The sequence below is a fragment of the Colobus angolensis genome, unplaced genomic scaffold (assembly GCF_000951035.1).
Source record: "Colobus angolensis palliatus isolate OR3802 unplaced genomic scaffold, Cang.pa_1.0 Scaffold436, whole genome shotgun sequence".
Lineage (NCBI taxonomy): Eukaryota > Metazoa > Chordata > Mammalia > Primates > Cercopithecidae > Colobus > Colobus angolensis.
Window position 1 is genome coordinate 3,276,683 of NW_012117777.1, and position 12,107 is coordinate 3,288,789.

At 38.3% G+C, this 12,107-nt stretch overlaps 1 protein-coding gene across 1 annotated transcript in view; it reads left to right on the plus strand.

Moving 5' to 3' along the window:
- Window positions 1-10,389, plus strand: part of LOC105522577 (angiopoietin-1 receptor-like) — a gene marked incomplete at its 3' end in the record, with an annotated part of 83,387 nt that extends 72,998 nt beyond the window's left edge. Inside the window, exons 7-9 of the mRNA XM_011957118.1 lie at window positions 4,977-5,105; window positions 8,186-8,337; window positions 10,245-10,389. Of these exons, the coding sequence (XP_011812508.1) occupies window positions 4,977-5,105; window positions 8,186-8,337; window positions 10,245-10,389 (426 nt within the window). The remainder of the gene's footprint in view (window positions 1-4,976; window positions 5,106-8,185; window positions 8,338-10,244) is intronic.
- Between the last annotated feature and the right edge of the window lie 1,718 nt (window positions 10,390-12,107).

Consider the following 12,107-nt stretch of genomic DNA (forward strand, 5'->3'; position numbering starts at 1 on the left):
GTCAGCTTTTCCCATATCCAGCACTAATGGTAGCTACACTGGGGTCCCAGCAACTTGATAACAATGCTCTAGGGCAGAGCAATTCAGTAGAAATATAAGCCATCCACATACAGAATTTAAAATTTTCTGGTGTCCACATTAAAAAAGTGAGGAGAAATAGGTGAAATAATTTTGCTCTATTATTTAACCCAATATGTTAAAAATATTATCAGTTCAACATGTAATCAATAGAAAAAAGTATTAATGAGATATTTAACACTCCCTTTTTCGTAGTAAGTCTTTGAAATTTCAATTTGGACTAGCCATATTTTAAGGGTTCCATAGCCACATGTGGCTAACTGTACTGGACAGCACAGCTCCAGGGGCTTGGAGGAGGAGGACAAAGAGGAGAGTTACACAAAAGTTAGCTTCAGCCACCTGCAGTACCTCATTCGGTTCCCTCTGAATGCTATGTCTGCCTCCCTGGAACATGGAATGAGCCACAGCAGTGGAGGAATCCCATCTGGCCTCTGAAGTGTGCATCTTAAGGTAAAAGGTGACTCCAGGCAGGGGGATCCCTCTTTTTAAAAAAATAAAATAAAATCTTATGCAAGCTACGAACACTTTGCTAGGACCCAGGAAAGGGTGCATGCAGGCAGTCTCTAGAACATAAACTTCATCTGCTTCATAGTGAATGTGTCTCTGGGCCCAGGTTTACAAGAGTACATTTCATGAACTCATTCCAGCCCATTCCTGGATCAAGAAATCAACAAGATTTTATGAGTAGAACTATTCTAATATTCTTCCAGACTCCTTTCAACAGTTACTATCCTGTTCAATCCATCCAAAAAGCAGTAGGAAAGCAAGGAGACATTTCTAACAGTAACTACTTAAGGACATGGTCTCCTTTAATAGTCCAGGATTTAGAAGAGTCAACAATAGATTGTACATTGGCATGTTTTATGTATCGGGGCTGGTTTCTATCTGAGGAAATAAGCAATAATAAAAATTTTTGAAGCAAATAGTGGGGACAATAAAGAGAACGGGAATTCCACTGTGCAAATACATGATCATTCAAAGTCATTCTGAACCCTTTGCCAGGAAGAAAGTTACAATGTATTCTAGAAACTAAAAAAATCAAGGCTTCATGATATTTTAAGGTCTTCTGCCATCCTAAGAGAAACTTGATTCCAGTAGTCAGATTTCCTTTATGCTTATTAATAGTTCTCAACCTTTCTACCATCTGCTTTGAGTAAGAAGTTGTGATTAAGTTTCTCTCCAGCTTTATCAAGGTCTAATTGCTAAATAAAAATTGTATGTAGTTAGGGTGCAAAATGTGATATTTTGATATATGTGTACATTGTGAAATGATTACCACTATGAAGCTAATTAACATATCTATCACCTCACACAGTTATCATCTGTGTGTGTGGGTGTGGTGACAGCATTTAAGATTGCTCAGCAAATTGCAAGTATACAATACAGTAATATTAAGTTTAACCACCACACTGTATATTAGAACTCCAGAACTTACTTGCCCTGTGTAATTAAAAGTTTTTGCCCTTTGACCAGCATCTCCCCATTTCCTCCACCCTGCAGTCCCTGGGAACCACTATGCTACTCTGCTTCTGTAAGTTTGACTTTTTTAGATTCCATGTATAGAAGAGATCTTACAGTATTGACCTTTCTATGCCTGGCTTATTTCACTTAGCACAGTGCCCTCCAGGTTCATCCATGTTGTTGCAAATGACAGGATTTCCTTCTTTTCAAAGGCTGAATAATATGCCTTTATATATGTGTACACACCACATTTTCTTTATCCATTCATCCATGGATGGACACTTGGTCAAGTCCATATTTTGGTTACTGTAAGTAATGCTGCAATGAACATGAGAATACAGATGTCTCTTTGAGATAGTGATTTCATTTCTCTGGGATATATACCAGATATGGGATTGCTGGATCACTCGGTAGTTCTATTTTGAGTGTTTTGAAGAACTTCCATATTGTTTTCCATAATGACTATGCCAATTTACATTCCCACCAACAGCATACAAGGGTTCCCTATTATCTACATCCTTGCCATGCTAGCAGGCATGATGTGATATCTCATTGTGGTTTTGATTTTCATTTCTCTGATGATCAGTGAGGTTGGGTATTTTTCATATACCTGTTGGCCATTTGTATGTCTTCTTTTAAGAGATGTCAGCTGGGCACGGTGGCTCACACCGGTAATCCCAGCACTTTGGGAGGCCAAGGCAGGTGGATCACCTGAGGTCGGGAGTTCGAGACCAGCCTGACCAACAATGAGAAACCCCGTCTCTACTAAAAATACAAAATTAGCCAGGCATGGTGGTGCATGCGTTTAATCCCAGCTACTTGGGAGGCTGAGGCAGGAGAATTGCTTGAACATGGGGGTGGAGGTTGCAGTGAGCCGAGGTCATGCCATTGCACTCCAGCCTGGGCAACAAGAGTGAAACTCCATCTCAAAAAACAAAACAAACAAAAAAAGGTGATGTCTATTCAGGTCCTTTGTCCATTTTTTAATCAGGTTGTTTTCTTGCTATTAAGTTGTTTGAGTTCCTTATATATTCCAGATATTACCCTCTTATCAGGTGTATACTTTGGAAATACAGTCTCTTGTTCCATACATTGTTTCTTCACTCCATGGATTGTTTCCTATGCTGTGCAGAAGCTTGTTAGTTTGATGCAATCACATTTGTGTATTTGTGCTTTTGTTGTCTGTGCTTTTGAGGTCATATCCAAAAACATCATTGCCCAGATTAATATCAAGAAGCTTTTCCCCTCTGTTTTCTTCTAGTAGTTTTATAATTTCAGGTCTTATGTTGTGCCTTTAGTCCATTTTGTATTGAGTTTTGAATATAATGAGATGAGGTTCTAATTTTATTCTTCTGCTTGTGGTTACCTAGTTTTCCCAGGACCATTTATTGAAGAGATTATCCTTTCCCTATTGTGTGTTCTTCATACTTTTGTTGAATCTGTTAACTGTAAATGTGTAAATTTATTACTGGGCTGTCAATTCTGTTCCGTTGGTCTATGTGTCTGTTTTTATGCCAGTACCATACTGTTTTTATTGCTATAGCTTTGTAATATATTTTGAAATCAGGTAATGTGATATCTCTAGCATTTTTCTTCTTGCTCAATATTGCTTTGGCTATTCTAGGCCTTCTGTGGTTCAATATAAATTTTAGAATTGTTTTTTCTGTCTCTGAGAAAAATTCCATTGCAATTTTGATAGTGATTGTATTGAATTTGTAGAAAACTTTGTTGTGATTGATACTGAAAAAAAAAAGACTGCATTTTAGCTGGGTGAATAAAATACAAAATCAAAACAAATCATCAGTGCCCCAAAAGACAAGCTTTTGCATTAATTTTTGGTTAGAAGCCTTCTAGTAATGTTACAGTTGACCAAAATAAGGACACTCAGTTAACAGAATCCATTTGCCATGTACCAAATTCTAAGAATTGTCCTGGAAGGTTTAGTGAGCTCCAAGGGAAAATAATCCTTCTACCCTGTCTTCCCAGGAGCTTATTACAAGTACCAAAACATAAGTTGAATGACTTAAATATTCTAATATAAAGAAACAGTCTTAAAAAACTAACATTTTAAATTATCTTGATTTTTAGTTTTTAGCAGTTAAACTATGATGTACCTATGCATAGTTTACTTTATATTTATTCTGCTAAGGGCTTAACAAATTTTTGAATGTGTAAATTTGAACAAATTGGGATAATTTAAACCATTATTTCTTCAAATATTTTTTCTAACCCCTTCTCTCTGATCTTTCTTGGACCTCCAATTACATGTGTATTAGATGTTTTGTGTCATGGGTCCCTAAGGATTAATAATCATTTTTTTCCAAGCTTTTCCCTACTTTTCTTCTTCAGATTGGCTATCTATTGATGTTGCTTCAAGTTTATTGACTCTTTCTTTTGTCATCTCCATTCTGTTGCTAAGTCCATACAGTGATTATTTGATTTCAAATATTGTGTTTTTCAGTTTTAGAATTCTTTTTGCTTTTTAAAAAAAAAAAAAAAAATTCTTTTTGCTTTTTTTTCCCTGCTGAAGTTTCTCATTGCTTCATTTGTTATGAACATATCTTCTTTTACCTCACTGAGCATAGTTATTATAATTGTTTTAAAATTCTTGTCTGTTCCAACATCTGAGTCATCACAGTTGGTCTCTGTTGATTTTCTTTTCCCTTAAAAAATGGGCCTTAATTCTCCATTTCTTCTTGGGATTGTATCTTGAACACTGAAAATGTTACATTGTGGAGACTCTGGAATATGATATATTCCTTTCAGGAATGTTGATTTTGTTTTGTTTTAGCAGGCAATTAACTTGGTAGGACTCCAACCTCAAACTCTCACTGTTAGGAATCAGGTCAAACTCAGTTTAGTTCTTTTATCTTTAGCTGGGCTGCTTTGAGTCTGTATTGAGCATGCATGGATCAAGGATCAGCCAAAGATCTGGGACTTTTCTCTGACTCTCTTTCTGGGTTTTCCCTCTCTTTCCAGTGTCTGTGGTTTTCCTGACTCTGTCCTCTGATTCATCAGACCAGTAGACTGCAGGTTTTCTTTGGAATTTTAGCTTCCATATGTGGTGTCAACTGTACCTAACAATTAGGCTAAAAGCTAAAAATTGGGAAACACATCATTCCCATCTTCCAAATTTCAATTCTCCTCCAGAATCTTCTAGGTCTTTTTTCTTCCTATCCCACTCTTAAGTGCTTTCAGGAAGTTATTTTCTAAATGTAGTTGTATCTACAGGACAGTTGGCCTGATAGGAGCTCATTCAACTTTTTTGGAGGCAGAACTCCCCAGCTTTTTAAGTTCCTGGTAATTCAGATAAATTATACCCTATCTTACACAAATCAAAAAGTTGATGACTTAGAAAAGTAAAACTGAGCACCTCCAGCCTTAGTTTCCTCTCTTCCGCTGGATTAATACTGGTTTTTTGATGTCTTTGTTTACAGCATGCCACCATGGTTTTTATGGGCCAGATTGTAAGCTTAGGTGCAGCTGCAGCAATGGGGAGATGTGTGATCGCTTCCAAGGATGTCTCTGCTCTCCAGGACGGCAGGGACTCCAGTGTGAGAGAGAAGGTAAAGCAAGGTAACACTGTAGTCAGGGCCATGTTCAGCATGTCTGAACTGGGCTTTGCTGGTATAATTCTTGTGCCGGCACCCTAAGATCCTCAAGCCTCTTTTGTTTGCATCCAGAAGTTGGGAATAATTTATCCTAAATTCTAAAGCACAGCATTTTAATTCTTCTCTACAGACCCTAATAGTAGGCTTTATTTCTCTTTGCACTAGGCATAAACCATGTGCTCTTTGTAGCAGCTTAAGTGATGACTGGCCAGCTGAGAGCTCTACCTCTTCTGCTCCCTTCTTTAGGACCAGCCTTTTCCCTGGACATGCGTAACAGAGAAAGAGCAATTTGGGATGGTTTTAGACAGAGGATATTTTTAAAGCAATAGAAAGAATAAAACAAATAGAAAAGATTATACTCAAAATGAAATTTTATGTAATTCTAGTTCGGAAATTACTCTCCAGCAGGAGTCAGCAAACTTTAACCCACAGACTAAATCCAGCCCACTGTCTTTTTTTAAACAACTTTATAGAGATACAATTTTTATATTATAATGCTCACGTTTTAAAAATGTACAATTCAATGGTTTTTAGCATATTTACAGAGCTGTGCAATCATTGCAATAATCTAATTTTACAACACATTCATCATACCAAAAGAAACTTTGTACCCATTAGCAGAAACTTCCATTCTCCAATCCTCCTAGTTTCTGACAACCGTTAATTTGCAGTTGACCTTAAACAACATGGGGGCTAGGGGTACTGACCCTCCTCACAGTAGAAAATCTACATAGAACTTTTGACTCCCCAAAGACTTAACTACTAATAGCCTACTGTTGACGAGAAGCCTTACCGATAACATAGTCAATTAGCACATAGACTAGTATCTATATATATTTTATGCCTTTATGACATACCTTTTTCTTAATTTTTTGATATTTCTAGGCTACATAGTTTGTGAGTTTTTTCAAATTATCCTAAATCTCCAAACAATTTTCCAATATATTTATTGAAAAAAATCCATGTGTCAGTGGATCCGTGCAGTTCAAGCCTGTATTATTCAAGGGTCAGCTGTATCTTCTGTCTCTGTAGATGGCCTGTTCTTGACATTTTATATGCTATAAACAAGATCGTATAATATGTCATCATTTGTGACTAGCTTCATTTGCCACACCTTTTTTGAGGTTTATCTATGTTGTAGCATATATCAGTACTTCATTCCTTTTTATTTCTCACCATCTGTTATTATAAAGAAAAAAATTTTGGATCACAGCCACATCTTTTCATTTATAGTATGTTGTCTGTGGCTGCTTTTGTACTACAAGGGCAGAAAACATGGCTTGCAAAGCTGACTGTATTTGCTCTCTTTACAGAAAATGTTTGCTATCCACTGCCCTAGAATATACTTTTTAAAATTAAAAGAAGCAGACATATGTATCTTCAAACTTAAATAATAAATATGTATTGCTTTTTCAATTATATAAATATAAATGCTTTTGAAATAAACATATATCCAGTGAAATCTACACTCGTAATAACACAGCTATATGGTCTTTTTTTCTGTTACTTTTGGAAATCAGAACAAATATTGGGAGTAGGGGTGGGATGCCAGCAAGTATTTTCTCAAAGTCCTTAAACTTTATATTTTTTCTTCTTTTGCCAAGCCTGGACTTTACTACAGGGCAGTAATCAGGGAGTGGTTAGAAAGGGAAGGAAATGCCATGGGGCTACTAGGGGATTGTACTGAACGTGGGCAACTAACAAGTTTAAGGATTTGAATTTTGTACTTTGTTCCTTCCTGTCTGATCCCTTCTGCTGATGCTGCAGAAGGAGTGCATTCTGATGGGAGAATCTAAGACAAATTAACCAGGGTGTCACTAGGGCTTTCAGAGAGTAGCTCCCTTCCCAGATTCCACTTTAGCCCAGCACATCCACCTTCACCTCCACCCAACTTCGGAAAATACAAGGGGACGATGAAGGAAAGAAATGCTTTAAAAGTGTCAAAACATGTTTTTCAATTCCTATTCAAATAGCTACTTAGGCTGAAAAATTTGGCACAATTTCCATAATCTTTCCAAGTTTACAGATATATCAAGGAATAACATTGTAAGTATTAGACCTCTTTCCCTTCTCCTCCACACCTTTACCCATTTCATTCCAGGCCTGAGAAGCAGGATATCAGTATAAAATATCATTATTGACCCTACCTCTTCCCACCACCGATAAGGAACAGTCTGTAGTTACTGCTGCTCTGAGGGCATCTCTATCGCCTACATTGCTTACTGAGTGTTGGACAATTTTCAAACATGTCTCACATTCAATTACAAATAGTCCACAGTTCCCTAAGACCCTATGGTTCAGAATAAAATTGGCATATTTCAGGGTTATTCATTCTTTACTATGTAGATATTAGGCAAGAAATCCTGACACCATTACCTTTATTGACACCACAGACATTTTCCTTCTTTCAATATTGGCAGCAACATTTTCGATTTGGCTGTTGAGGAGATATTGATTTGGGGAAGTTAGATTCCACTTCTTTGATGTACTTCTTTGGTGAGCAACTTTATTTACCTTTTCCTCTTATTTATCTGCTATTTGCAGACTTCCCAATGAATGAGACATCTCTCACATACCTAAACTGAGGACAGTGCTGTTGATCAGCAATACCATGGGGTTATTTGATGAATGGAAGAAGAACTGGTTTTTTTGTTGTATTTTTGTAATCATTCAGTAAAAAGAAAGAGGGGGACTGAACAGCAAAGTCTAGGGGAGATATGGCCATGATAATCATTTTAATATTGAGACTGTTCCTCCCTGGTTCATGAAAGGAGCATAGCCTTGTGGCGAAGAGTGTGGACTCTGGATTTATAAAGGGAGTCTGAATCTGGGCTGTGAGCCTCTGTGTCCTCATCCATAAAATGGGAGATCACAATAGCATCCACATCACAGGTGTCTTATGTGATGATAAAATAATAAAATATTTGCAAAATTCTTGCCCAGTGCATGACTTACTAAAGTAGCTATTTTTATTATTACTACTGCTGCTGGCTCTGTTAAATATTAGATTTCACAGTGTTGTTTTCTCCCTTCAGGCATACCAAGGATGACCCCAAAGATAGTGGATTTGCCAGATCATATAGAAGTAAACAGTGGTAAATTTAATCCCATTTGCAAAGCTTCTGGCTGGCCGCTACCTACTAATGAAGAAATGACCCTGGTGAAGCCGGATGGGACAGTGCTCCATGTAAGAGCCATTCTTAATCTGCCCTCCTTAAACCATGAGATGCTTTCAGTGTAGTAATCACCCCGCTAAACGATAGATACCATTCAGTGCTTTTATCCTCCTAGGCTAGTATGTTGTTGGCTTTGATAAAATGCCCTATTCCTGGAGAGGCAGAACTGACTCACTGCAGCCTCATCTGCAGCCTCACTGATTTCCTCTGTTGGCCAGTACTGCAGTGCAAATTTGGGAATATGCCCCCCGTGGAACTGACAGAGCTGAGTGCCAAGGATGGCACACATTCTGCAGAATTGTCCAGCTAGTATGGGGAGAAGTACGTGTCAGTCTGTGCAAAGCTTTGCTCTCACAGTGTCCCCATATCTCTAACTACTCATATCAGGAAGAGTAAGGTGGTGTTGCAGCCCATGAATCAGCAGATTTACTTGCTACTAGGTGCAACCAGGACATGGAGTTTTAATGACCGATGTACTACTATTATGCTCTTTGGAGCAGCGATTAGGGGAGCATAGAAGAGGAGAGTTCCCCAGTTCTGAAACTACAATCCACAGGATCCCTTAGGTCTGAATGCATTCCTTGGGTTTCTCCCTACCTCTTCCCTTTGCCCTCATTGCTGATGCTCACCAATGGTTAGGTAATATCACAGCAGTTCTTTTTTGTTTAAAAGGATCAAGTTACTTTTCGAACATGCTTTCCGTCTCTCTCCCAACTATACCAAATGCAGCAGAGACAGGAGCCCCCACCAAATTTCTCTTATGTTGAAAGTGATCCTTAGGATATTGATGTATTTTTTATTTAAAAATTTAGAAATACTTATTATCCTGTTTTTCTATCAAAGATGACCCAAATCAGCTTGACCAGAGGCAGGTATGAGTGACCTTCTGAGGGAAGAATATGTAGAATGTACCATTACCAGGGTCCACGTTTCAAATGTCCCTGATTCCACTCAAACAACCCATCAGGTAGAAGAAGCCAATTGATGGCTTCCAAAATCTTGTTGGCTTTTTCATGAGTCAATGAAAGTAATGGCTACTATGTAGTAAGGTTGACCATAACTATATGTAACTTCTTACTTAACATTGCCTAGTCTCTCTCTCTCTCTTTTTTTTTTTTTTTCCTCAGAAGTAGGAACTGGCTGGGTGAAGTTAAGTAACTAAGGAATTGGTCAAAAATGGCAAAGAAGCCAGATATGGTGATTCATGCCTGTAATCCCAGTGTTTTGGGAGCCTGAGGTGGGAGGAGCACTTTAGGCCAGGAATTTGAGACCAGCCTGGGCGACACAGCAAGACCCCATCTCTTAAAAAATAAAAAATAAAAAAATTAGCTGGACATGGCATCTACCTGTGGTCCCAGCTACTTGGGTGAGGTGGGGGGATCACTTAAGGCCAGGAGTTTGAGGCTGCAGTGAGCTATGATCACTCAACTGCACTCCAGCCTGAGCCACAGAACAAGACTGTGTTATCTCTTAAAAAAAAAAAAAAATGGCAGAGGTCCATCTGTCTTCAGAACCCTGGATTTTTCCAGTACTCCACACTTAATAGCCTCTCAAACACTTAGGAAGTCACTTTGTCCTCCCACACAGCCATCTCTGTATTAGATAGGAAAGGAACAAATCTTACAAGGAGTACTTTAAAAGAAATCATGCTTCAGGCATCTTGCTTGTAAGTGTTTACCCCACACTCCCAAACACACAAATACAACAGCAGGATCTGACAGGGCATCAATCCAAAATAAACTTTCAGGGCTACTACAATAGCTTTGGAAATAAGCCAATGATTATATTAGCATTACATTTAGCTTCTTGATCTCTCCTAGGAAACTTCTTATTAAACAATGAGATGGGGTCAGTGTTATGGACCTTTGTGTTTATGCCTCCCTAGAAGTTTTTATTTTTTTGTATTTGACCTTTCCAGCCAAAAGACTTTAACCATACGGATCATTTCTCAGTAGCCATATTCACCATCCACCGGATCCTCCCCCCTGACTCAGGAGTTTGGGTCTGCAGTGCGAACACAGTGGCTGGGATGGTGGAAAAGCCCTTCAACATTTCTGTTAAAGGTAAGTTCATTGTCCAGAAAAAGGGATTGTATCCTTGAGGCACTATGTTTTTGTATTGCTGGGGAAAGATGCTGCTTCTAGACGGAAATGTATGCGACCACTAAAATACCTTGGAGGTAACTTCCGGATACTAAGCCTTTAAAACATTATATATGCATGAAACCAGAGTGAAGAGATTAAGAGTATGCACTGTGGAGTCACACAGCCCCAGGTTTGATGTTGTCCCTAACAGCTCATAATCTTGTGGGTGGCCTTGACCAAATAAATTTATCTTTTTGAGTCTCTCTCTATTTGTAAATGAAGCATAATTTAGGTACCTCTTAGGGTTATTGTGAAGCCTTGTTAAACACATAAAATACTTGGAATTGTGTCTAGCACAACATTATCTGGTAGTGATTATATTTCACAAGAACGTTAGCATTGTTGTTGTGACTTCCTTTTCATCACTGTAGAGAATTATTTGGAGAATCCCTATTTTGAGGATTACTCACTTAATAAGAAGCCCAGCCTATACTATATAATTAACATGAATATCTTTTCACATTCAGGGCTGTGGGCATTTTTTCCTGCTATAAATTAGTATTTCAAAATTCAAATTAATCTGAGTGTTTGTGTGTAGATTGGTGGCTTGAGTGGAAGAACTAAAATGGAGGTAAGTCCACATTAACTTGGCTGGTGTACATAGCTACAGCAAGGAATTTTGAATCCGCAAGTTACTTATGCACCTGTTTAGACAAGAATACCTAACAGCTCTCTGGCATATATTCTAGGAAAGGCACTAGGCTAAGATTACTTGTAATTTCTGATACATTATAAATGCTCTGTAAATAGTTGCTATCCTGTATTGTTTAGAGAATAATGACAAGAAAAAAAAGTCTGTACATGTTCAGACACAATTTTTTTTCTGAATATTTTTGATCCACGGTTGGCTGATCCACAGATGTGAACCCACAGATACAAAGGGTCAATTTATACAGTAGCAGAGATTGTAAGCACAAATCTTAGTATTAGACCTGGGTCTCCTGACTCCAAACCGAGCACTGTCTCTTCTGGCCCATTTTGCTTTCTCAGTCTCTTGTGTAACAGAGGGGGAGACTGTGAGGTGACCAAAGTTGATTTGTATTTGGCCCCCTTTCATTACTTCATTAGTAATCTCTTGGGAGATCCCAGAGGTAACTTCTATAAATGAAATGCTGTAAATACTCAGAACATAATCTATTTTTTAAAGGCCAGTAACAACAGTAGCATAAATGCAACCCCCATAGATTTGGATTCTGTGCCCTGAGAATCCATATGAACCACCTCAGAATCCTTCTTATTAGTACTTTTGGTTATAGGAAAAAGCCCAAATCTGTTTTATTTGGTAGAACATTCACATGATCAAAATAATTTCTTGCATCTTGCATGTTCTTGGAAGAAAGGAAATAATATGCAGACAAGAAAAATTACCCTACTTTTAAACTTCCGGGAATGTTTGCTACCCATGGACATACATCCAAAACAAACCATGTGGTGAATACACAGAAGAGTCACTGGGTCTAGTTTTTAGTTTGTAGTGAAAGACACAGCACACAACATCAATGGGTAGAAGTGTTGGAACCGAACTCTCGATTCCCTCCTGGGCAGGGGTCGTCGCGAAGGATCACCGACACGAGGTTCACAGCAGAGAGTTATTTATTACTAGCGCGCTAGGGTCCCAAGCTCTAAGTTGGTCCTGG